The 27,193-nt window shown below is 45.7% G+C and overlaps 1 protein-coding gene across 7 annotated transcripts in view; it reads left to right on the plus strand.

The window, feature by feature from the left end:
• The window catches only part of KIRREL3 (kirre like nephrin family adhesion molecule 3), a 563,974-nt gene that overhangs the window by 593 nt on the left and 536,188 nt on the right, over positions 1–27,193 (plus strand). For 5 of the 7 annotated variants that reach the window (XM_037736196.1, XM_037736201.1, XM_037736200.1 and 2 more), the window contains exon 2: positions 2,237–2,654. In XM_037736196.1, coding sequence (XP_037592124.1) covers positions 2,600–2,654 — 55 coding nt within the window. In that variant the 5' untranslated portion in view covers positions 2,237–2,599. Of the gene's footprint in view, positions 1–1,877; positions 2,655–27,193 lie in introns of those variants that run through there. The other 2 variants (XM_037736199.1, XM_037736203.1) reach the window with 2 other exon arrangements.

A 27,193-nucleotide genomic window follows, 5' to 3' on the forward strand; every position in this document is an offset into this window, starting at 1 on the left:
TTTTTTTTTTTTCCTGCCGGAGACCGGAGGTTGCAGGGAGGGAGTGGAGGGGAATGGAGAGGGGAACAGGTCCAGCTGGCTGGGTGGTAGGGGTGAGGGGGGTGCCTGGAGCCAGTAAGGGGGCCATGAGGCCAGTTTAGGGGACCAATGGCAGAGCGAATCAAGATCCTTCCAACCTGGATGCCCCCCTCGTTCTTTTCAAGAGTGAATGCGAGTGTGGGAGTGCACACGCCTGTACGTATACCTGATGAGTGTGTATTGCACACTTCACTAGCCTTGTGACCCTGGTTTTGTAACAGTTCCCTTGGGGACTGAATTAAGCAACTCTGGGCCCTGGGCCATAAGGAATTAGCACTCAAAATCAAACAGCAGCTTAAAGGGTAAATCTTTAGTTAAAACATCAAATGTTGCTACATTTGATAAAGAATCTGCAAGTTAATCTTTATCTTATTCACTGCCATAATGACACGCAGACATCTGAAATTTCTCCCCAACAACCCCATAGGCTTAATGGAAAGCTACTACAAAGGTGACAGCGCTATACCTAGCGCTATTTTCAGTCTTAATGTGTTGTTTGACATATATTATTTAAAATTATTCTTCATCTCCTGTGTGTTTCTGATTTGCCTCTTCCATTTGTTGCATGATCTGTTATACCAGGCTAATGGACCCAGGCTGAGCTGACACTGCTTTGGTACCTTGTTTGTTAATTTAGCTAATGGGTTGCCTCTTTTGCCTCCACCTACTTTCTGCAGCTCAGCATTTCTTTTTCTCTCCCCAAAGCTTGTTTACAAATTTCCCTTTGATGCGTTTAACAGCCTCTAAGGGACGCAGTTAAATAAACTATTAAGTGAAGAATAGAAAAGTCAACAAAGCAGACACCTACTCATTTGTAGATCTTTGATGTCAACTACCAGGTGTCAGCTCCTACTAGCACACTTCTATAAGCCCCTGCTTCTTTCTTTCTTGTTCACAAATATCAAGGGATAATTTTTTAAAGTTAACATTCACATGATGACTTGGAATTGAAATGTGCCTTGTAGTCGGCAAAGTCCTCGAAAGGTGTGCTACTGAAGGAGGAAAGGCCAACAGTTTCCCAAAAGACCTCCCCAAGGTCCAGGGACTGAAGACAGTAATGACTGATTTTAGAATTGAATGCTGAATGGCACATGTCAGGGGAGCATCTTTCATTTTCCTCTCCTCTCTCTTTACCTACCCGTCTCACACTGCATAATGCTGAATATTTTTCTATGTTGCTTTGCTATGTCCTTAGAGTTTGTATCTTGTGTGTATACTCTGCTTGTACACTAGATTATAAGCTTCTGAAGACATGGTCTGTGCCTATGATTTTTCTTCCCTCCATGGCCTGCTTATACCAAGCATGCCTAAATGTCTATTAAGTAAATAGACCCAGATAAATTCATGTTGATATCCTGGAGGAAATTGAGTTTGATTTGAGGGTGAAGAGTGAATTTCATGACAGGTAAAAGACTTGAAGGTCCTTAGGAGACAGTTGCCTATGACCTTGGCCTCTCCTTCGCAATTGGATTCACAGCACCTCTTGGAGAAAAGACAGGCTCAGAGTGATGAAGCGCTCATTAGAAGAGAGGCTCTTGATGCAAAGAGGGGCTGCTCCCCTGTCCTCCTTAGGAAATGCACAAACCAGGATAATAATAATAAACGGGTGTGTGTCACAAACCTACTTGCCTTCCCTGTAGCTCCTGCATTTTGTCTTCCAGGAGCAGTGCAAAGCAAACCAAGATCCAAATGTTCAGGTCTTATTACCTAACCCCCCCCCACCCACCCACCCACCCACAGGAAACTCTCAAAAATGCAAAGCATCTCTGCTCCAACTCCGAGCCTCCCGCTGCACACATTGGCCAAGTCCTTCCTAGGGAAAGATGCACACACACACACCCCTTCCTAGTTCCCTTTCAGCCCAGTTTCCAGTTCCTGTGCAAAGGGAAGGCATGCATGTTTTCCTGCACATGCATGCACACAGTCATCCTTAACTTCACTGTTAAACAGGACATCGTGTGGACAAAAAGTCACAGCTCCGCTCCAAGCTCAAGATGGCTTTTGGTCAATAATGGTGACAAAAGCTGGATTTTTCCCCATTTAGGGAAAAGAAAGAACACAGCCTTTCCCCTCACTTTTCGTTTTACATAGATCTCCTTTTTCCAAGTGTTTCCTCTTTAATTATGACCTGTCTTCCCTCCCTCTCCCCTCGCCTCAGCTTCAGTGAAAGGAGTCCTTCTGTCACTCGTCACTAGCTCGCTCGCTCACTGTGGGAGGAGCCCGCCTGAGGAAGCCGTGTGCCTGGGATGCCAAGAGCCAGAGAATGGATCTGCTCCGCGTGGGGACATTGCTGACAATCCCTGCTTCCCGGGGCGGCTAAAAACAGGCAGTTTGTGTCAGCTGGCTGCAGATACCCAGAGGCACAAAGAGAGCGAAGCCACCCGGAGAGACCCACGGATGGACAGATGGTAGGCGCGAACCCGAGAGGACCGGCGGAGGCTGAGCACCGCGAGCCGCCAAGGAAGAGAAACTAACTGCACACCCAAGTTACCCCGCCGGCTTTCCTTCGCTGCGCTAAGGAATGAAACCTTCCCAGCTCGATCTGCTCTTCGTCTGCTTCTTCCTTTTCAGTCAAGGTAGGACCCCTGCGCTGCTGGAGTTGCAAAAAAAGTCGGCTGGGTTGTCAGGGCGAGGGAGGCTGTGGGCAGGAATGTGGGCAGGCTTCGGGAACTCGGACTGATGGATGCGCCTCTCGGTGCCTGGCTGAGATGCCCTGGCATTGCCTCTTTGCCTTTGCAAATGCAACAGAATGGTACTGTTTATTTTCCTTTGGAAAGAAGGGGCATGGGAGGGGAGGGGAATGACTTTCTCCTCTCACTTGTCAATATCCAGCTCAAACTCTCCAATGCAAATGAGTCCTTTATGCTTCTGGTATGTTAATTAGGAAGTATCTCTGTGTTTATGCCACTCTGAACTTGTGGGCACCTCCTCTCCTTCAGACCCAGGCCGGAGAAGGAGATGGCAGGGAGGGAGAGCTTGGTTTAGGTGGATATTTCAGCTTGAATAGGGTCTGACTTGCACAAGTGTATTCAAAAGCGAATAATGTGTGTGGCTTGCACAGTTGAAAAAGGAGTTGCAATTACAGAATGTATTGTGGGGGGTAATTTGCAGTGGTTGGGAAAAGCTTGTAAAGAGTTTCATTGAATGTCATCCAGTTCCCTAAATTAGGTTGAATTCTGAATCCTACACAGCACTGAATTTCAGGGTATAAAATGAAATTTCGCCCCGGGTGCTGATTGTTTGCTTTCTGCAGCCTAGCAGGGGCAGAGAAGCGGGTGGACTCTCCAGAAATAACTTTGCCACCTCTAGGCTCCCTGCCACTGGGAGCCCTGGGGCTGGTAGTGGTGGAAGAAGGAGAGAGAAATTCGGGAGAGGGATTGTGAGTGCCTATTTAGCCAAAGGCATCAAAAGTCACCTGTGGAATTGAGTTTGAAGGGGCAAGTACATGGGTTCCTTCCCACTGTTTTGGAATGCCAATGCACCTCTGCCATCTGAGGCTGCATTTGTGCCAGCCAACGCAGCTCTTAGAGGCACAAGACTCAGAAAAAATCCACAACAGAGCACATCCATCTGTTGATTAAATGAAGGGTAAAAGTTTTCGAGAAAGCAAAGCACCGCCATGGGTGGCTGGCTTTGCAAGCAAACAGCATGTCTCCTGTTCTTCCCCTGTCGGGGAGAAGCCAAATGTAAGCAAAAACCTGGCTTCCTTCTTCTGCTCTTCCACTGATACTTGTGGTCACTGCAGATTTTCTCCTTATCTGTGCAGTTCAAACTTTGCTTCTGGCCTTCCTGATGAAAGCAAAGAGGCCCCTTCTTCATATTTGTATGTGCATACTTATGTCTGTGTATAATGATATGTACACACACATGCATACACACACTCATGTATTCATATGGTTTGTGCTTCTCACCAGGGCTCCCTACAGCAGCAGGAAGATAAATTGCCTTCCCCAGAGTTTTCAGGCTGAATGAATAAGAACTATCTCAGAACACTGGTATAGAGACAGGTTCAGTTATATTACCATTTTGTAAGATTACCCTCTTTCTTGGATGTGTGTGTGCTTGCTTATGAGCGCACGCACACACACACACACACACACACACACACACACACACTCACTCCCTTTCTTCTTTGCTTCTTACCAGTTCACTCAGGAAGTTTTTATATAGAATCCCTGAGAGAAGGAGAGAATCTTCCAACCAACCCCCAACAAACACACAAACTCACATTTGCATGGGACCAGTGCATGTTTTAATCAGTGTTTTGTGTATTTAGAAGCTTGATCCGTGATACTTATCTAGGTTGGCATAAGAAGGCTCTAGGTGTCTAAGTACTTCCCTGGCTGTCTGAATCATTACAGAGTACATCTTCTGTTGTGCTTATTTCTTTCTTGGTCTGGAGCCGTTTCTTTACTGCTTCATGTCAGTCTTTAAATATTTACCCACGGAAGTTAAATGCTCTTGTTTTATCTACCCTGAGTCCTGAGAGCGCTAGGAAGAAACCATAGCATCATGCACTTCTAACGCCTTGTGCTCCTGGAGTGTTCTGAGTTTGGCCATCACTGTCCACCCTACCAAATGGTAGATACCTGGTCCAGAGGCTGGAAAACAGGTCTAAAAAAAGATTAGGAGACCCAAGTGGGACATGGCTGGTCAGATACCCTGCATCCCTGGACATTGTGTGTTTCTTGAATAGACAGCTTCTGACTACAGGAATTAAGAGATCGAACCATCAAGTGGGAAGGTGTTTTATGGACTTCACTGCAATGTGATATGGTTATCTTTTGCATTGATCTGTGGACATTTGTTTATGTGGATGTTGTTCTGAGCATTATGAATTCCCCAGAGGATTCTATTCGACCGTCTTCACATATATGCTTAGCTCATGTTCTGTGCCCCACTTCTACCCAGTGTCACGCATACATCAATGTATTGGATAGAATGCAGCCACTTCTCACAGGTCATGGGTGGTCTAGACCACATGGCTCTAAGTGGCTTCCACTGTGATCCCCTGACTGAGGTCTGAGGTTACACCCCCACCTGGCACCCTCACAGAGCCACCTGCTTGACCTCTGCCTCCTGCATGCTGGGATGCTTCTTCCAGGAAATGCGAAGAGACTCAGGAGATGGCCTTTCCCTTAGAGAAAACAAATGTCCAGGGTTCTTTTTAGGGCCTTACCTGGCACTCCAACGGCATGGCCATCTGCTATACAACACCTCTCACAGTAGGAATCTGTGTGGCTCTCTTCAGAGTTTCTGGGAACACGATTCCCAAGCTCCGTGTACCCTGTATATTCATCCCTGTGCAGAAAGGGTGCTCCAAGCAGAGCTCTCAAGATACAGGTAAACTCTTAAAGTCCACTCCAGCCATCCTTTTCTTCCTAATTTGTCAAATATTTATTTACCTATGCTTCTTTTCATAACCCTTTAGAGAGAGAGAGAGAGAGAGAGAGAGCAGAAATCAATGTATAATTAATATCAGTAATATTCTAGGTCCCTATTCTTTGAAAGTTTGGGCTTTTCATGTAGATTGAAATTAAGTATTTATTTATCTTTCTTAAGGTGGCAGTAGTAAGGCTAAATAACATTCCCCCCGATTCCACTCCTGCCAGCGTCCCTGGGCCTGGCTCCCAACAAGGGGATGGAGAGCCGCCAGTGTGTACTGCTTGTGAGCTTGTCCCTTGCTGGGGATGCCTCTTCCCTCAGCTGTCAGGATGGTCGTGCATTGTTCAGAGAGGGATAATGTCACAGCACAATTTGCCTCCTGCTGAGAAAAGGCATGTTCTGCCCCTGGGGGAAAAATAATCAATTCTCTTGTCATCCATAAACTTAGAACTTGCTATATATTTTTCCTTTTATCATTTCAGTTCACCCGCAACTGTTTCCTTCTGTACCCTCCTTAATTTTCAAGCCCCATCCCATTCAGGCTGCACATGCACATCTTAGGTAGCTTGGAGGGAATAAGGTCCTAGAGGACTGATGACTTCCTGTCTCCGGGGGGATCTCTGATCTCCACTTCTGAGACAGGGGAGATGCAGTGGTAAGAACTTGGCGCCTTCTACTGCAGACACTTGTTCTTAAGAAAGGTGTCCTCTTTCCCATTCCAAGAGCATCCTGTCCTGCCTTGGGATTTTGCAGTTCTGAAGGTTCTAATTCTGCTGAACCCAGATCTCTTGGCTTCCCATGCACACTGTCCTGCACTGGGGTAAAGTGAAAACTTGCATTTACCTATTAATGGCATCTCTGAGCTAAGGAAGCATTTGAAGCACCATCTCCCTACTGCGAAGAATCTAAGCATCCCAGTGGCTCTCCTGCCTGGCTGTAAACACCAAAAGGGACTGTCAGTGGCTGTCAGAGGGCAGAGGGTCATGGTGATATGAATCTCCTAGGGAATAGAAGAGTGTCTAGTAGGCAGAAGGGTAAAACAGAGTGAGTGGAGGGAGCCGGCCAGGGTGAAGAGAGCCATGGGGATGACAAGAAGCATGAAAGGGGAGGAGCCACTGCAAGTGGCTTGAACTAGCAAGGAGTTCCCTTGGGAGGGGCGGTGTTGGGGAGGCATCAGAAGACAGCCTGAATACATCAGAGGTGGCCTAAAGAATGGAGGGATCATAAGGAGCAGAGGCAGAGAAGGAATCAGGAAACGAAGTAGGGAGTAAACAGCAACTTTGGAAACACTTATCCTTACCCAGAAATGTCATAAAACAAAAGAGGAGGGAAGTAATGTGCGTTTCTTCCTCCTACCAGCACCCCAAGTGGGATGGGATGACGTCTTGTCTAGAGGAAGAAGAATCAGTTCTTTTGTCCTGGAAGGTCAATGCACCAGCAGCCAAGGGTGTGGGACCACTTCTTTAACAAACATTCGGGTGGGAGAACTGGGACATGACTGTTGGGTATGGGGGTGGTTGCATGTCTGTGTCCCAGTAAGGAGTCCAGCCAGACCTATTGACAATGGAAAAGAAACTCCCTAGGGGAGCACTGGAAGGGGTGGGGTCAAGGCCTTCACATGGCTCTAAAAAGATATCATGCCCCTCCTCCTTGGGTGTACAGAGGAGGATTTGGCTTGGAACAGGCAGCAGCAAGCTAGGCATGGTACCAAGGAGCAGCCCTGCCTGATGTGTGCCTGTGTTGGTGGAAGCCAGGGCCAGCAGGAGATGGGGTGGAGCAGGAGATTAGGCCTGAAGATGCAATTTTTCCATTTTGTTCCGCCCAGTGGGGGTGACTTAGGCAGCATTATATTGCAGACCCAAAAAAGCACATGAATAATCCAGAGTGAATTGAAGAGATTTCAATAGCAAAATAATAACAATACTAATGATACCTTTGATTTGTGGAGTACTTTTCTTCCAAGGAGATAAAAAGATAAACTGTTTTGGAAACATGGCCGAGGAAAAGAAAATTGCCCATAATGGAGAAGTGAGGGGGAGGGCCCAAAGCACTGGTTTTAGGGTCTTGCTATCGATGCAGGGGGTGAGGGGGCTAGAAGGGCATAGGCACTATTTTGAAGCTACACTCCTTATCCTTGTAAGATGCTGAGATGACCTTTAGTTGAAAAAACAGTGCAAGCAGTTTTTTTATTGGGGTTATCAAGAAATAAAGAGGCACTGAACTTGTCCTGTGCCTGGGAAGAGGGGTGTTCATATTCATCAGCGGAGAGGGTCTGTAAGATCATGAGAATACTGGAATGCACACTTGAACTCCCCACCGCAGTGATCCTGACTTTAATGGTGGTGCTTGCAGCAGTGATTGGAGCTCCAGTCTTGCCTCAAGGCCAGCGGACACCCCAGCATCCTTGGAGCAGGGTTGGTGGGAGCTGCTGTTCTGGGGACTAACTGTTCCCTTGGATTTCATATCTCATCACAGCTATTCAAAAGGGAGTCAGCAGCAAAGCCAGCCAGTATATTGTGCCCAGGTTGTAATTGCTTCATCCTGTATTCCAAGTAGAGCGGGATTTTATTTCCAGTTAGAGGAATGATGTGAGAATCAGCTGCATCGAGACACAGCACTGTTCTGTACATCATTGCATGCCATTTTCTTTTCCCAAGAGAAAGCCAGAATTTACCCAGTTAGAAATGCATGTCAAATAAGAATACAGATACCTTATAGATCATCAGAATACATCTCTCGCAGCCGGGAAGGGATGCTATGTCCTCCCATCTGCCAAAGCTTTATCATGAAGCATGGAAGGGCTTCAGTCCTCTCAGAAAGCACACTGTGCCACAGAACAAAGTGTCACAAGAAGGTGGAGGACCTTCTCCACCTTGAACTCCCCCATCCTCCGCACTGCACATTAACTTTCATTCACTTGTAGCCTCTAGCCCACTGAAGGAACTAGGACCATTATGCTTTTTAATTCTTTTTCTCCTTTCCCAGTGGTAAAAATGAGTATTCTGGCTGTATACTTCTAGAAGTTGGTAAATGTCAATATTGGATAAGTGTTTCCTTTATATCACTGCAATTTAGCATAAGCTGCTTGGAAACAAATGTCTTCCGTAAGCATACAATGTTTTAGTGAGTACACAGTCAACACCACTGTGAACATTAAATAAATGTCAGCTATTCCTTGGCATACTTGGTAACAAGTTAAGGCCATGGAAATAGTGGCCAGCATGGGTGAATCTGCTCTGTCCAGAGCTGTTCCGTTGGGGCGCGAAGGGTGGAAAGTGGAAGTCATCCTTCTCCTCCTTGGACATAACCACAAAGGGAGCAGTCAAACGTAGACCCCTGCCTGCATCCCCTGCACAGGTTTATCCTGGCATCTGGAAACCTTCCCATGCCCTACTGACTCCCTACTAATCACACACACACACATACACACACACACACACACACACACACACACACACACACACACACACACACTGCTTAATGTTAAATCAGTGTGATGTCTCCAGAACTTACAACAAATCAACCACTTTCCTCAAGTGGAAGGGATGCTCTCACTCTACTTTTCAGTTGCCTTCATAGGAAAAGCAAAGTAGATTTATCCGAGGCCGGGTTTTTTTGTTTGTTTGTTTGTTTTGTTTTTGTTTTTGTTTTTGTTTTATAATTGAAACTAAAACTGCAATGGATGGCCTATGTATGTCAGTATCAGGAAGGATGTGTGCATATCATGCTGAATTATCTAGATGGTCTGCTCACTTGGCCTGTATTCGCTGGATGATTGTTACAAGTTCAAATTCTTTCAAACTTATGCCTGGACAACTGGAATGTGAAATCTGATGCCAAGAGTTGCAGCAATAACAAACAAACATTACTGTCACTATTCCACATTTTTCTGCAGGGGCTCCACATAGTCTGGTGTCTCAGTGGGTGAAATTTACTGCTCCTTCCTTTGTGATCAAATACCATTTTATGACGCTAGGTTCAGCCCTTGGCCACTCAGCCAGCACACACGGTGGGCCTCCTATGGGGTAGGCACTATGCTAGGCTTTTGATGCAAAGATAATGAAGATCATATTTCTGCCCCAGAGCTCTTAGTCTGGTTGGGGAGCAGACACTTCAATTAAGGTTACAATATGATGGGCTCAGAGTTAAGAACAGGTGGATCAGCAAAGCATCAGAAAAGGTTGCACAGAGGAGGTGACATCGTGCTTGACATTATAGGATGCTCAAGAGTTCTCTAAATGAAGCATGAAAAGAGATTTCCAGTCTCTTACATACCTTACAGTGTATGCAAATGCATGAAGGCAGAATAGAATGTGATGTGTTCAGAAACCATGGGCAATGTGAGTGGCTAGAGTGCTATTGTGTTAGGGAGGTGGGAGAGGAAGCTTGGGAAGGGAAGGGTCAACTTGTGCATGGCCATGAGAACCATTACACGTATTTTGAGGATGAATTGAGAGAATTACATAAACACTTGAGAAACATTGCTAGTAGCCTATGGGTCTGTGGTCCCCTCTGTATCATGGGTTTAGGGATCAACATGCTATTTTTACTTCTCGGTATTTCTTGTGTTTCACATGGGGCTAAAAAACGTGGAATTGAATGGAAATATACTTTACCATCTTTATAGCTGGTGGGTGAAGTGAGCAAGAAAGTAAGTATGGGGGGACTGACCTTAGTGGTTGGTCTACATTCCAGAGAAGAGACAGAGAAGGATAGTAGGCAGATGAATGCCAGAGTGATGCGTTAGCTAAAGAATGTGGAAGAGAAGAAAAAAGATCATGAAACACACAGAGGCAGGACTGCTGGTTGCACACTGGACTTGCGCAGACGGAGTGCATTGAGGAATGGGATTTGCTGGTTTGTGGGTCCCCTGGAAGGCTAGTCAGAGACAGAGGCAGCCTAACGTTGAAGATGAGTGCTCACCAGGAGGGGAAACAGCACTGGAAGAGGTGAGCACAGAAACCTAGGGGCATTGTGCTGATGATGTCTTTCTTGTTCTCAAGAGGAAGCTAAGTTATACCTGCTTTAGGGAAACCAAGGTTACAAGTTAAATGATTCTACTCAGAAGACGTTGGAAATGTTTTACAAGGCTCTGCCACTGAGTACCCTTTAAGAGTAGAGAATGTCATCAAATCTACCTGTGTGTTCCACACTTTGGCCTGTTCTCTTCAGGAACTGGTGGAGGCTAGCAGGACAAGCTCAATGGTAAAGCAAAATCCCAGTTGTTCTGCAAGAAACAGACAGTGTTATTTCCATGACAGCGGATATGTAAGTCTTGTGTCTAAGGCTGGCCCATTGAACAGTCTCACATTGCTGAGAGTGTTCTGATTCACAGTGGAATTGAGGCCACCAGGAATGTGGGAGTCAATTCCTAAGAAATGGGTTAGAGAGTAGACTAGATGACGTCCAAAATCTCTCCAACTCTAAGATTCTCTGAATATTATCTCTTAGCAACAATCTATTTATTTTAGATGACACATTTCTAGGGGGTAGGTGATGCGTTCTATTTGCTCCTTGCCAGCAAGTTTTTTTGTAGGTGCCTGGCAAATTCTTTTGGTTGTTGATGGTGTGGGTAGTTGTGACAATAATTATGTTCTTATGATGATGATGGTGAGGATAACTAGCATTTGTATAAAGCTTCACAAGTTGCAGAGTGGCTTTCACAAGCACTACCTCATTTCATAAGCAGAAGTAATGAGAAGTGGATATTATTGCTGTCATATCCCGGGGGAGGTTACTTTGCTTGACTAAAGTCATTTTCAGTCTGGTTCACTTCTTCATGTGCCTTGATGCTCCTCCAGGTGCTGGTAGATCCAGCTGTTCCACATCAACACTAAAATGTGCAGGAGACTATCCTAATCTGTAGTATCATAAGACAAGTCATAGTCTCATAATTGGTGGCAATCCCCAGTGTCTAGGCATAGAAAAGGATTTTAGGGAGTTTCCTAGGAAAATCATGGAACTGAATCCCAGATCTGACGTTTGAATAAGGATGCAGCATTGTAGCACGATTTTTTTTTCCAGACTCTTTCTGAGGCAGTTTCTTTATTTTTCTAGCATTCAGATTTACCTTGGGGTACAAAGTTTCTGGAGGAAATAATAGGCCAGCCTATTGGGCTGAGGAGTAATCAAGGACATAACGCTTGGGTAGCTCCTTCTGTGGCTGTTCTGACAAAAATAAAATAAAATAAAATAAAAAGAAAGGAAGCAAAGGCAGGGACTTTGCTCTCTTAATTGATTGATTAAAATCCATGTCTTTTATCACCCTTGGTGTCTAGCACACTACTGGGCACAGAGAAGGCTGTGAATAAGTGTGGAAATATTGGAATGAAACTAAGGGTAATGAGAGGAGAAGCTAGCAGTGCTTGTAACATCAGCACATGCAGAGATGCTGAGAGCCCCCCCATCCCCCTCGCAGGAGGCAGAAGATGAACCCGACTATGTGAAGTGTGGGCGTGCCCAGTAGGAAGTTGTTCCTTTTTGAAAGGCCTTCGAATGCCCATTGGGTCACCAGAGACACTGCCAAGAGAAACGTCCTCTGACAAGCCACCCACTGCTCAGCTTCAACAAGAAACCATCGCGTCCTTCTGTTCTTTAATGCATGTCAGTGCCCATTTCTGTCAGTCACCTGCAAATGTCACAGGTGACTCGGCTCTGGTGCAGTGTGACAGTCCACCTGTCACCCTTGGCAATGCTGGGAGCAATGACAGTTTCAGAGTAACACTGGGGCCCTGTTGGTTCATCGCACAGGAAGCTTAGCATGTCCATCAGGGTGTGGCAGGAGGAGTGACTCGCTCCCTTCCCTGCATCACTGACCTTGTGGCAAAGAAAGCAAAACCACCATTAATCCCCCAGTGGCTGCGTTCCCTGTATCCTAGGACCTGCACTTTCCTTCGCCTCGCTGGAGAACGCTGCGGTCCACCCCACATTCACAGAGAGTTCCGTTTCTTCAGCGAGGTGGGCTCGGAAGCCTTTTTCTTACATAGGAAGCTGCACCTGAGTGAGGGGCAATGGCGGGGGCACAGAGGAGCTGTTCTTTCGGAGCTGGTGCCAGGAGCTGGGGAAGTGTTTTGCGCCCTGACGCCAAGCGAAGGCTGCAGTGCTTCAGTCAGCCTGATGGTGGCAGCAGCAGCGCTTGCAAAGCCCTGAGCCCGCCCAGAGCGAGCCGAGCTAGGAGGCCCCTTAGGACTGCGAAGGGGAAGCCTAGTGGCCGCGGGGGGCTGGGAAGGGAGGGGAGGGGTGGGTGGCCTCTCCTCCTGGCCTCTGGGTGGTGAGGGCAGCGTTTCAGATGGCTGCAGCTCTCTCAGGAGGCGGGTTCCTCTCTCCTGATTCTGCAGGATGTGAGGGTGGAGTTTTGTGGGGGATCCCGATGAAGGGTGGCAGCCCCTAAGGGAGTACAATTGAAAATGCTCAGAGGAGCTTGAGAGAGCTGCAAAGAGAGGGATGAGGAAGCTCAGCCCACCTTGTGGGTTTCCCTGCCGCAGGGATGACGTGCGTCCCTGTGTGTGAAGGTGAGCCTCCCCCAGCTTGGGGGCCGCCAGCCCGGAGCCCCTACCTCTCCTAGAGCCGCCTCCAGGCCTGTGCCCACTGCCCGGCTCCAGCTGTCTTCCCTTCCACAAGGAGTGACTCCACCCTTCCATGGTCAGGGAGCCAATATTTCTGCTGCCATTCCCTGTGAATGCTGAAAAAGCAAAGCAAACAGATGCTAAAATGAGGCTTCATTATTCCTGATCTCCTGGGCAGGCTGTGGAGGTGCTACTCTGTTTTCACCTCTGGACAGAATTACTAATTTCCAACCACACCGTTAGAAAAAAAAACCACCACGAGCCACGGCTGTTTGAACATCCAGGCAAGATAACAGGATCCTGGCGACAGGCCTTGGAAACAATGGCCTTCATGCTGCAGGAGGGACCCCGGGGGAACCCTGGAATCCCTCCAAGGGGATGGTGGCCCACCCTTTTTGCCGCTTGATAATTATAATGAGATGTGAGTGAAATCCCAAAGCTGGTCCATAGGCAGCATGAACTAAGACAGCGGGAACAGAATGAAGGAAAGGTGCGGCCACCATTGGAACCATCCACTCCCTTGCCTTGTCTGCGCAGCATGATTGGTTGGTAAAGCTGCCTTTGGCCTGTCATTCGGTTTTGTTTGCTGGAGGGATTTTCTACGCTGTGTGCTCAGACATGAGCAGCTTCCCTCACCTGACTCACCATCAGAGTCCCTTGGTCTTTTGCAGCTCTCTCTGCAGCAGGGTGAGCTGCCACTGCTCCCTTTGTCCCCACAGTGTCTGTCTTTCCGGGCAGTGGACTCGGACTGAAGGCAGGATTGCTGTCTTCATTTTACTGATAGTTCTACTAGCAAGTGGCAGGTGACTTCTGGAGCATCTCTTGTAGAAAAGAAAACTTTTTGCATAAGTTTTGCAAAACCTTATTTCAAACTGTGGGGTTGATGCTACGTGGGTTGAAGAGGAAAAGTGGAGCCGCATAGTTTGGAAATTTACTGAAAATAATAGGGACTGAGGTCCTCCAATTAAAAGATGTTATACCAACAAGGTGTGTGACCTTGACCCTGCTGCCCCCTGACTCCTTGATTTGGCCACTTGTTCCCTTTCTACTTTCACCAACAGCTTCGTTAGTGTTTTGGGATCCCTTAATAGAAAGCTGAACTGGGGAGGGAGAGGAGTGGTGAGGAAAAAAAGAGAATCAAAACCTGGAATGGTCTCAGCATGCTGATCTCAGCATGTTTCTCTACCCTCAAAGCCTTGTGATTGCTGAATTGGGACCAGCCACGGGGTCTATATCCAGGCCTATAGCCAGGCCTTCTACTGAGCTTTGCCTGCATTCCCTTATTACATCCTTATAGCAATCTAATAAAGCAGGGATCGTTAGACCCATTTGCTGATGAAAACTACTGAGGCTTAGATTTGGTAACTTGCCTAAAGGTCATCCGACTGGAGAGTCACAGACCTACCAATCAAACACCGGTGTGCAGATGCCTTAAAGCCCTTGCTGCCACTCCATTCAGGAGCCACCCCCAGGCCTGTGCCCAGCTGTGCCCTTGACACGACTGTTGAGGCACCAATATTTCTGAAATTCTATTTTCTGAAATTCTTCAGGAAGGATTTCAGAAATACTGGTGCCTTGACAGCTGTGTGACTATCAGCAAGCCACAGAAAGCCCTGCCCTGGCCAGTGGGTCCCCTCCTTCATAGCTTGTAGGATTTGGGAAGAAGAGCTAATACAAGTAGAAGAAAACCTCTTCCCCAATACAAAAGCTGAGTAAGAATTTGAGAAGCTTGCCTCCATGGCTAGCGGCTGCTCTCTGCCTCCACAACCCACTTCCAGTGTAGCTTAACATTTTGAAAGCCAAATGCTGATTTCTTGAAAGAATTCATCACCACCTAACTTCCCATCAGTAGATTAAAAAATAAATAAATAAATCCCACCCTGCTTAGGGAGAGTTTAGCCTCATGGTAGCTGTGTGCTGGAAGAATGGAGCTACTCTGCATTCTAAAAGGCATTCCAGGACTTCAAAACCCTCCTTTTTTGTCAAGTCTAGAATAGTAAAAATATCAGGAGACTATGTGTTTCTGAAATAATTAATAATGGTCATTAGGGAGAAATGAAAAAGACTCTTAGAATGTAGGAGTGCCTGAGTGCCGTAGAGCCTATGAATCTTTTCACTTTGGCCTCGGCTGGTACAACTTACCTCGTGTCAGACATCATTTCAGAAGATGGCGCATATCTACCCAGGCCATGCTTAAAGTTGTGATATTGGTTTAAGAGAGACACTTATGATAAACTAGCCAAACATGAAAGTTCTTTGAAGTTTTCAAAGCTCCTTTAGATGGAATCAGAGCAATAGAGCGGAGGAACGCAAGGCAGATAGACCTCCACATAGAATACTTCAAATGCCTTCCTTTTACTCTGCAGTCTGAGTCCCTCAGTGGGACACGCCATCATATCAACAGAGCTTTGGCAGCTGATGCCAGGGCTCCAAATCCACACTGATGCTCCTTTCTCTGGACATGAGCTTTGCTTTGGGTGTTATCTTCATCAGATTAGAGCAGAGGTTTTCACAGAGAAAAATCCATACTTTACAGGTGAAAACAACTGAATACTGGAACTGGTCAGAATCAAGACACACTGACCAGAATATCTGAACATTTACCTCTCCTGTTTGTGGAAATAACAGGAAACCTGCCTTTCACTCTTACTATCAACAGATATTCTAAGATCCATACCACTGTATTCATGCCAAGAAAGGTTTGAAAACACATAGCCTGTTGTATTTTTTAGTTAAATTGTCTTAGTCCTGTTACTTGTTGACTTTATGCATGCTATAGACCCTGCTAGATTTGCTCACTCACAATTGTAATGGAAAAGGAATCTTTGTGGGTCAGTATATCCCCCTCATTCTAGGTATGGATTCCCTTTACGTGTTCCTGACAGGTAATTATCTCACATACCAAGGAAGTATTGGGCCTTTCTACGGTTCCTGGGTTATTTGAGTTCATAGATTCTCTATCACAGTGGTTCTCCAAGTGTGGTCTGCAGGTCAACGTGGAGATTGTTAGAAATCCCCATTTTCGGTCCCTAGCCCAGACCTTCTACATCAGACGGGCTTTGACCCAGCAGCCTGTGTTATACGGAGCCCACCAGCTGCTCTTGAGGCCTGCTCAACTTTGAGCACAGGCCATCAAGGCTGAGTCTTGCTTGCCTTACGGTGCCCCCTCGTTTTCACCGCCATGTAGACACTGATAATAAGTCCACAAGGGAGTTGAAAGTTGCTTTCTAATCAGAGAATTTAAGGTGACTCATGGGAGCTGTCTCTCATGTTTTCATGTTACATCAGGAATCAGTATCTGTCCTGAGCATAGGAAACCAAACCTACGATAAGGTCATACCTATGCTGTGGAACACAGCAGCTTTCCCAATCTATCACTGACATCATTGCCTTCCTCTCCTAGCTGGAAAGAAATCAAGAGCTCTTCCTTTCGGCATGGGTTTCATCCCTTTCCCATCCCAGTGGAACCCAGGAAAGCAATGTCATAATCTATGTTGACAGGGAAGAATGTTTCTAAGAGTAGCCATAGATTTTCTTCTACCTACGCTTTAGAAAGTTTATTTTAAAGTCAGTGCTGTACACCAGAGGTGCTCTTGTCCATAAAGGATAGATTTTCTGCTCTGTACAGTGAAGAGATTCAGAATGTATATAATAATGCACCCCGAGAATTCTTGGTCTGTTTTTTTAAAAAAATCTTCAAGGTCAATACGACCACAAATATTGATATTCACTTCATTGCGAACTGGGGTCTGCTAGCTGCTTACTGTCATTTTATTTTTCAATTCATTAAAAAGAATGTTCTCATCACTAGGCATCTGGGCCTCTTTCGTCAACCCAAATCACCAATGGGAAACCAAATGCATGAGCTGATGAACCCAGCAACCAAGAGGGGTTTGGGGGGAGCCAGCCACAGATTTTAAGTTCCCCTCAACCCACAGTAGATGCTGTGTACACCCCGCGTGCTTCCCCAGATGGCTGCGTACTGGAGTGATGGCAGAGGAAGGGGGAGAGGCACAGGTGGTAGACGTACAGGCCAAAAGGGAGAGACAGAGAAACAGAAATGCTAAGTGATGTGTGTGCGAGACACACATTTGAGGCTTCAGGAGATCACAAGGCTATATAGGGTCCAGAAACAACAGCTTTAACTCTTTCTGATCCAGTCAGGGTCATGAAGGCACATGCCTTATACTCAAGAAGGTTTTGAAGTTTCCATCCGTCACTGAAATATGTCAGTAGCTCAGCCATGGCGATAACGAAATCACCAGCTTTGCACAGCATTCGCTATCTTCTCATGGGTGTATGTTCCTTTGACAGCAACCCAGCACCTTCAGGACGAAGGTTCTCCAAATGGAAGTCTCCCCACCTCTCATATGGCTCTTCAGCCACACGGAGCCACTGACGTTGTCCAAATGTGTTCTGCTTCTTCGTATGTCCTGTCCCTCTAGAGTGGCCATCTCCTCTCCTCGAAGTTAGTCCAGATCACTTCTACCCTAAGGACTCAGCTCCTTTTGCCTCTAGTAGAAGTTTCCTTGACCTCCCTCCCCACCATCTAATTTAAATGCCTTTCCTCCCTTCTTCCACAGCCCCCTTCTGGAAGCCTCTGGTGGCTCTTACTACAATGTATCAATGTGAATTGTTTCTGGTTGGCCTTCCCTTCCATATTGTGAGCTTCCCGGCCAGGGCTGGTTCCTGCTCACCTCCATTCACTGTGCAGTGGCTTCGTTGGACTTTGGCACAAAGTCAGACACAACCAGCATTTCTTACAGGGAAAAGAGCATAATGTGTGAGGAATTCTGGACAACTCTACCTTTCTGCGCCCAGCATTTCACTTGCCAACCCATGAAAGTGTTTTATCAGAGAATGTGCTCTATTTATCATTATTATTGCCTTTTACAACTAGAGTACCTATGAGTACCAAGTCCTCCTTAGGGAAAAGGTGATAATAATTTAATCCTTCCTTGCATTTATATAGTACTTTACAGTTTCAAAACACTTTCACATTAATTATGGTCGTCCTCCCTGAATCAACTCTTAGCCTCCCTTTAAAAAGTAGGGAAAACGAGACCAGATTCTTTTAAGTGGCCTCTCTAAGGTTACACGGGTAGTGGGTGGGAAAGTTAAAATGAAAAACCAGAAATTCAACTCCAAGCATCCCAGGGTTCTTCCATCTCCCTCCTCCATCTCGTCTCCTTCCTGGGTTCCTGCCCCCAAAGAGTGTGTGTGCTTAGAGGGTTCTTTACAGAGGAGGCTCCTGGGGGCACTTCCTTTGTGCTCACATGGAGCTTGGTGGGGTGAGTACCTCATTGACAGTCAGGAGAGCATTTCGTGCAGGGAGCTTGGACAAAGTTCTTGGTAAAAAGTGATGGTTGATTCTAATTATGGCACAAGCATCTCTGTACAGAGGCTAGGAGAAAAACTGCTCTTGACTGAGGCCCTCTCTTCTAAATGAGGCATAACAAAAAGAACATAATAGCTCCATTATAGTAAGGACTTAGCGCCTGGCAGCAGCCAGTGAGAATGGCCTGGAAGCTTTTCCCAGGGCAACCTCTTACTGGGTCCATTGGCCGTGAACCCCCTGCACTGTGTCTGCCATAAAGTGTCGTCCACCCCCTGTCAGTCAAAGATGACCTTCCTGAAGGCCTAGAGCACTCATCACAATTCCTCATCCTCCAAGCACGTGACAGAAGCCGTAGACCAGAGGCCAGGAGGCTACAGGCTCTGTCGCTTGCCTGGTGCATGGCGCTGGGCATGCCCCTGGTGTGGAAGACGGAAGGAGGTTTTCCCTCCTCCTTGATTCATGAAGTTGTTGTGAATCTCCGGAGAGAACACCTTTTTGTGAGGGCTTTGAAACTCTATGAAGGGCACTCTTCAGAGGTGAGATACCTGCGGTCCTCTGGGTCAGTGTCTCCAGATGGACTGAGCTGGCGCCAAAGGTCAGAATAGTTCTGGTGGGCATCCTCAGTCTCTTTTCAGGGCAAGGTGCCATGTGGCTTTCTGGCCATGCAAGTTTTCCCAATGGGGCTCATGGGGAGAATGAACCTCTAATGCCATAAAAGGCATCCATTGTATGCAATGAATTAAATTATCTCCTCTGCATCTAAAATGATACTAGATATGTACTATTCTTGGAAGGAGTTAAAACAGTTAATCACATTATTCTCGGGATTCTGTGGTTCAGAGGAGGAACCTCAGTTGAGAAAGGCTATGTATGGAGTATCTTTGTTTCCCATTACTGCTGCTAACATGTTACCACAGACATAGTGGCTTAAAACAACACAAATGTACTATCTTAGTTTCTGGAGGTCAGAGGTCTAGAGTGGGTCTCACGGGCTGGAGTCCAGGTGCTGCAGGGCTGTTTCTTTCTGGAGGTTACAGGGGAGATCGATTTCCTGGCCGAGGCAGAGCACCTGAACTCCTTGGCTCATGGCCCCTTCCTCCCTTCACTCCAACCTCTCCCTTCCATCCTCACCTCACCTGCTACCGACTCTGATCCTCCTGCTTCTGTCTCATAAGGAACCATGTGATTATATCAGACCACAAAGGATAATTTAGGAAAATTTCCCTTTCTCAAGACCTCAACTTAATCACATCTACAAAATCTCTTTTGCCCTGTAAAGGGATTAGGACATGGGTATCTGGGGGCCATTATTCTGTCTACCACAAGGACCAAAGACAGAAGTTAGATGAGCCTTCCCTTTCAGAAGAAAACATAGGCATTGCTATCCTACCTCAGTGTGAGAAATCTGTGTCTCAGCCTCCCTTTCTGTAGATAGGGAAAATGTTAGAGAAAATGACCTTCTTCCATGTGTATCTATAAAGTACTTTGGGATTACCAAATAATAGGTGCTTAGTATGAAATGGTTATTATAGTATACTATGCCTTGGCACAAATCATGCTTACCTAATCAATGGAGTCACTACTAGATGCAACTATCACTGGGTCCCATGGGGGGAGATTAGGGGGCGCATCTATTCGATGCTGTATTTAAACCTCACTAAATGTTTCTTAATAGCAATTTACTTTGGCTTCATTAGTCTAGAGTGTGAGGACTCTCCTTTAACACCGTGGCCTCCTCCTGTCTTTGGAGTAATTGAAATGAAATACAGTTGAGCAACAACAACAGCGTGAAAGAAAGGATGACTGGGTCCTACGTTTGTCTATGTTTGATTTGCTGTAGGGTAGGAGGTTCACTGCCTGAACTTTGATTTTTCCTTCCTTGCCTCCATATAGCATTATGTTTCTGGCATCTGGCTGAGGATCTGGCTAGAAAAGAGTCATGCTTGGAGGCTTTGAGCTGGGGGAATGGGTAGAAACAGTGCGTGGAAGTAAAGGAGAAGCGGCAGCTCCAGGGTCAGCTTGCGTGTCTTGCTGCAAAGGAGAGATACAATGATAATATTAGATGCCACTCAGTCCCGCTGCAAAGGAGAGTTTCGATGATAATATGAGATGCCACTCAGCTTTGCCCAGGCGTTGAGGTTCAGTTAATGTATTTTAAAGGCTTTATGAAGTCTCCCTCAGGTTTGAGAAGATTTGAGAAATTGGGGAGCTTAGTCCCCTCCCCACCGTCTTCCCATCAGATGCATCAAGACTCCATAGAGGGCTTGAGGCTGTTAGGCCTGAAAACCAATGTGCCCAGGCTGGGGCCAGCCCCTGAGTCTACAGATGGGTGTCTGAGGCCAACCCCACACCCACACCCACCTTACAAATCTCCTGCAACTCTACGTCACAAGCCCAGAGAGAGGCGCAATCGGTGGACAATGGTAACATCTTTAAATAGGATTCTCGAATGTTCAGTCCTTGAAGAAGCTGTGTCCAGGAAAGGTTTGCTTACTGTTAAACAGTTCCAGGTGGGAGCGTCTAGGCTGGCTCCAGAGCTCTGGGCTCTGGGGAATTAAAAGGAAGAGACAAGCCTGAGAATGATTATAATCCCATTATGCAGAGCTTCCCCTATTTATTTCTTCATATGGATGAATTTGTATATATTTGCATTTGTTCTATCAGATAATATGCATAGAATTCAAATTGAAATGACTTGAATAGATTTGAATATTAATGAGGTGTTTAAAGGCTGTCATCCCGGCAGAGCCCCCAAGCAAGGGAGTGTGTGGTGCAGAAGCTCAGATGGCTCCTCCAGGCACTGTCAACGGAAACCCAAGGCCCAGGGCTGGGAGGCAGCTTGGAGAGAGGCCCTCTGGGGTAGAAACTGAGGCCTTCCCCAGTTCCCCAGGCACCAAGATCAGGAGCCTACTCCAAGGAGAAGGGTGCACTGATAAAAGCCCCCCAAGCCTATGTGGCTGAGACCTCCTCAGACAGCCAGATGTGTGGTTTCAACAGTGCCATAAAAGGCGAGATGTTTTCTCAGATGAAGAAATACCTCCTTGCCTTTGCTTCATAGAGTCGGGTAGTAGTGGCGGATTGACAGATCTCATTTCAGTGAGACAGGGACAGTGTGTTGTGTAGCTCTTCCTCAGTGACTTAGGAAGGTACCGGGCTGTCTTCTGCCTGGAATCCTAAGTTAGAGCACATATAACACCCCCTGAGAATTTTCCTACAGGATAACGGTGATTAGGAATGTGCTCTCCGCGGGCCCAATGGCCAGCAGCCCTCCTTCTCCAGGGTCTCGTAAGAAATCACGTAATACTGGCCCCTGCAGCCATCAGCAGTAACATCTGTAGCCTGCCTAGGTCCTGGGCTGAACACTAACAACAAATAAAATAGAATGGCTTGCAAAAATAAGAAGGACTTGCTGTGGCCCAATGGGCCATGCTTTCCTCCTTTTGTCTAAAAATTCATGTGACAGGTTGTCTGGAGAGGTACATTTGTGGTGTTAGGCTTCAAGTATCTAGAACTCAGTGTCAAGGTTTTCAGGCCTATCATGTAAGAATAGTACCTTGTCGCAATTTAAATTGGATGAATGACAGTCCATGGTAAAGAGATCTAAGTACACCATCTCGCATTGCTAAGTACTGAGGATCAACATTTCTAAGTCATCTCAAAATTACTTTATTGTGTCCTTACTGAATCTTGGTACTTTTCAAGTTTACACTCCTAGCACCCATTCTGGTGGCTAATTCTGAGAGTAACAATGAAAATATACTTAGAGTCATTCAGTTTCCTCACTGATGATGCACTCCTGTGTAGCCCAGGATCACCTTTAATACAACATTCTGGAAACTAAATCACTATTTTCCCCCGATTGGGTTCCTAATCTCTGTAAAGGGCACCCTATATTCCCAACACCTCGTGTGGAAGCCAAGTCACCAGCCTCTTTCTTATCTCCCATATCCAATTAGTTCTCTTTTCATGACACATTTTAATCTCTATTGCCTTTCACATGTATCTATATCACCTTTCCATTTTCTTTTCCATTGCCCTACTCGTGTTCTCCACAACTATTATAGCACCTTGTCAAGTTCCTCAATTTTTCCCAGAGTCGCCCTTCACCACTGTCTTCCATTACTCCTTGTATCTTCATAGGGTACAGAATTTACTCCTCCCCTTCTCAGCAAGCCCACTGGCTGCCCTTTGCCTGTAAAACAAAGCCCCAACACCCTCACGTGGTATCTGACACCTCCATCCTCACCCAGCATTGAAGGTCCCCTACAATCTGTATATGCTTGCATTTGTTCTATTAATTCATTCTATCTGGCACCAACTATCTTTCCAGCACCATCTTCCTCTCCATGCCTCTCTGCTCTCCAAGCTTCTACCAGAAAAAGAATATTTGCTGTTCCCTGGATATGCCATGCCTTTGTATCCTTGCTTATGCTGTTTTCTCAGCCTAAAATATCCTTTTCCTCATCATTTACTGAAATATGCTTCGTATTTCAAGGCTTGGCACAAATATTACCTCTTCATGCAGTGATTTCCTGTTTCTCACTCAAAATCACCCCATCCTTCCTTCTTCGCTGATATAATGTATATATTCTGTCCTTTCATATGTTCAGTCTTGTCCAGCTTGCTCTTTACTTGATATTTTCCCAACTCAATGGTAAGTCCCACAAGGAGAGAAACTCTAATGTTTTAAAATTTTACGTATCATCTCTGACAGTGCTCAACAATCATTTAATAAGTGAGTAAATGAATTAACGGGAAAGATACAATATTATGTTCTCAGTGGCATCCTTCTGGTCCAGCCCCTGCTCCCTCTAAGAGCACCTGGCTGTCATGAAAAGATGCTGACATTTCTTAAGCACCTGCTACAAAGGCCAGGTAGTTTTCTAGGACTTCATTTAGTTTTTCACAAAAATGCTATGATGGAAATACCCTTATTTCTATTCAGACAAGGAAACTGAGTCTCAGTGAGGTGTAGACATTTTCCCCAGGTCATCTCTCTAGTGGGTAATAGAGCCACAATGAAAGCTCAAGCCTCTGTCTCCACATCTGGTTCCCTTCACTCCCCAAGAGCCACCTCTCTGCGCCAGCCAAAGAACAACCAGATTCTCACCTTCCCCAGACTTCAAGTCAGGCTTCAGTGCTCTGGGAGAATGAATTTCCCGCAAATCAATCCTGGATGCAGTTATTATTTTATAGGGATGTTGTACGTTGATAAGGTAGCTGTTATATGTTAATAGCTATTGTAATGTTGTTCTTAAGGCCCATTACTTGTGCTAGTTTGTATTTTAATGTGTGCAAAGGTGATTACAACTTTAATATGAATGTTAAACAGATTAGTTGATTTATATGTAAAATAAATAAATAAAGCGAAACTCATACTCTCATTTCTATTCATTTCTCTCACCCTTTCTCTCTCTCCCCTCTGCCCAAAGGCAGACGTGGTCTGTGGAACACTGACAATGGAATACAAAGAGAGTGTTTGCTGAGTGATAAATAATGGTTACAGACGGGTCTTTTGTTCCGGGTGAATTTGGACTCTATGTCCTTAATAGCTGTTTGTCTGAGAGTTTGTGCTTTTCGCTGTGTTTGGGAGTTCAGTTTTGATGGAGAGTTGTACATTCGCCATTCTCCCCCTTGAAATCATGTTTCGCACTTCTGGCAATGCTTATTGTTTTCTCAGTACACACTGGGAAACCTGCCAGACTTTCAGAAAGGCAGGTGTACCCCCAATGTATTCAGGGACACAGAGCATAGCAGGGAAGCCAGGTAAGAGAATAAGCAACCAGAGTGCAGAGAGGTGGGGACCCAAGTGACACTCGCATAGAGTTGTTCCTGTGGGAGCAGACACTAGGGATGCCTAGCTCACCTCGGGGAGAGAGAGCTCAGAGACGCTTCCACCATGAAGCAAAGCTCCAAGGCAGAGTGGACGCTGGCTAAGAAAAATGGGCAAAAAGTAGTGGGGGGAGAAGAGAGGGTTGCGTGTGTTAAAGCCTGGGAAGCCTGGGAGAATGCAGCCCACTAAGGGACCCACTAGGAGCTAGGTGTGGCCAGAACCAAGGAGCTGGGTGCAGCCAGAAACAAGGAGCACCAGTGGCTGAATGCACTGGGTGTAGACCCAGAAGTCAGGAAGTGTCCTGGCCAGGGCATGTAAACACAGGAATATATTGGATGATAGAGGAAACATTCTGTTTGACGTTGCCAGGGGACTTTCCTTTAGGACATAATTGCTGCCAGGGGTTGGGATTTACAAAGAAAAGAATGCAGGTTGATTGCAAAGGTTACACATTTAAGAATGGAAGAAACCTAACTGACTGAAGTGTGAAGGGAAGGGTGAAGAACACACCCACCATAGGGGATGACGATGTGACACAGGAAGAATGTTGGTAGAGGGGATGGAGCAGGGTCACCTTTCAAAGAAAGTGTTGGAGAAGAGGAGGGCAGAAGCAACAATGAAAGAATCGCGTGATTGATTACCTGCATGCCCTGGATCACCATAAATTTAAGTAGCACAAAAATCTAACACCACAACATGCTGTGACCATTATCCCTGGGGCTTGTGGCCACAGGGTTGGAAGGAGCCACTTTTGGTGGATTGGCGTGCTGGAGAAGGTGGCTGTCAGTAGGCTGGCAGCAGAGCTGTAATACAGAATCCACTCAATGGAGAGTGGGACATGTTGTGCACAGAAACTGAGTGAGGACACCAGGAAGAAGGAGACAGGTGATTTCTTACTGTCGTATCCCCTATCTCAGGTTTTAGTTCTTTCTCAATTCAGCCGATTCATTGGGTAGATTAAGTGATTGCTGCAAGTACAGCATATTATCTGTGGTACACAGAAAATGGGTGCTCTTTCCTGATCCAAAGTATCAACCATGCATCAGGCACAGGAGCCAGTTCCAGCCGGGGTGGACAACTTCAGCTCTCCAGACACTGGTAGGAAGGCTAGTCCTGCTGAAACAGTGTTCTTGACCTACTTTTTAATTGCCTTACAAACAGTTTGATCGCCCAGAAGTTTGGGGAAAAATCAATAAGGGGACTCTGTCACTCTGGGCTCAAGTCTAACTAACTTTCACTTTTTTCAAGAAATATTTATTGAATACCCACTGTGCTGGGCATTGTGCCAACAAGGTATAAACCTGGTGAAATAGACAGGTGCATAATAGGCATTCAATAAATGCTTGTTGAAAGAATACAGGAAAGATTGAATTAATATAATGGGAATCTTGAAAGAAAGTGATGCTAATCTTAGGAATTCATAATAAAAACAGAACACTGGGCACGGCCGGACACTGATCCTGGAGGATCAGGATCATTGAAATCAGTAGAAAAGAACAATATGAAGAGCTGGGTGATAAAAAGGAAAGGTGGCAGCTTCAGTGTTTTGACAGTGCCAAACGAATGATCCTGATGAAGAAGGAAAGGGCGGCAGCATCGAAAGAAACGAATGTGGCTGCACAAACAACTCTCCAAGGAGCTCAGGTTTGAAAAAAAGGTACAAAGGATAGCAGGCGGGACACCTGGCAGAAAAAGAGGACAAAAGAGGCGCAGGAGCCTGTAACAAAGGTGCCAGGTGACACAAAGACCCAGAAGGAGCTGAAGCCTGCAGAAAAAGAAAAAAGGAAAAGAAAGGAAGGAGGAAGAATAAAAAGCGCAGTGCAGTCCTCCTTGGGAAACGCAGCAGGATATTTATCAGTTACAGAGGACTTCTTCTCGGCTCTCTTGGTACCCTCTTTTCTGTCACGCTGTTCGTAGTTGAGGGACGGCCAGCTGAATTGAGAAAGAATTAAAACCTGAGATGGGGATCTGACAGTAAGAGATCACATCAGGTGGTGATTCCGGGTCACTTAGATCAAGGATGAAGTGCCAGCTCCACCATGTAGTAATAACCTTATGCCAATGGTAATCTCCCCTCTCCTTTGCCCTTCTATAATACAGATATGTCAAGAGTATGTATGCCATAGACTTGGGTAGATGAAACGACACGCTGCAAGTACAGCATATTATCTGACACAGAAAAAATAAATATTAGCTATCATTATGATGATGATGATGATTTTGATACGTTTAAAACAAATCTGACACTAGATTCAACAAAATTAACTTTCCAGAACACTGAAACCATTTGAAAATATGATCCTGGTACCATTCTGGGTAAATAATAGTCAAGAAATACTGAAAAATCAGAGAGTCTGGAAAAATATCACACTTTTTAAAAAAAGTAAAATTATAAATGACAGTGGATTCAGGAACAGTGGACAGGTAAACATCATATGAATCTCCAGGAAAAAAATGTGCAGGAGATTAACTCAATGGTTCATAAACACTCAGAAAATAATCCGTGATCTCTGGAAGCTACCTTGGGCTTGCTAAAAGCGAGTCATGCTAACATCTCATTTAAGAAAAAAATTATGCTATTATAATTTCATAATCTGTCTCTCCTTTGTGATGTGTTATTCACAAATTTGATAAACAAATCTTCCTCTGTCAGGTATATTGCAGAGTCTTAATTGGAGGATTGTTATCTTATTGAAATCTCAATATGAGCTAGCAATGTGGCATGGTTACAAATAATGTGCTTCTCAGCATCCTCTGTAGAAAGCAATGTGTTCATATGGAAGATGCTAACACCCCCATGGCACCCTCTGCTGATGTGACCACATCTGGAATGGGTTTGCTCTGCCTTGAGAGCCACACTTTAGCCATTTACAAACTGGGGTATATAGAGAAGGCTTGGAGATGGGGAAGGGAGGGAGGGAGGGAAGGAGAAAGGAAGAAAACAAAGAAAAGAAGAAAGAAAGAAAGAAAGAAAGAAAGAAAGAAAAAGAAAGA

Source organism: Cebus imitator, unplaced genomic scaffold (assembly GCF_001604975.1).
Source record: "Cebus imitator isolate Cc_AM_T3 unplaced genomic scaffold, Cebus_imitator-1.0 Scaffold0, whole genome shotgun sequence".
Taxonomy (NCBI): Eukaryota; Metazoa; Chordata; class Mammalia; order Primates; family Cebidae; genus Cebus; species Cebus imitator.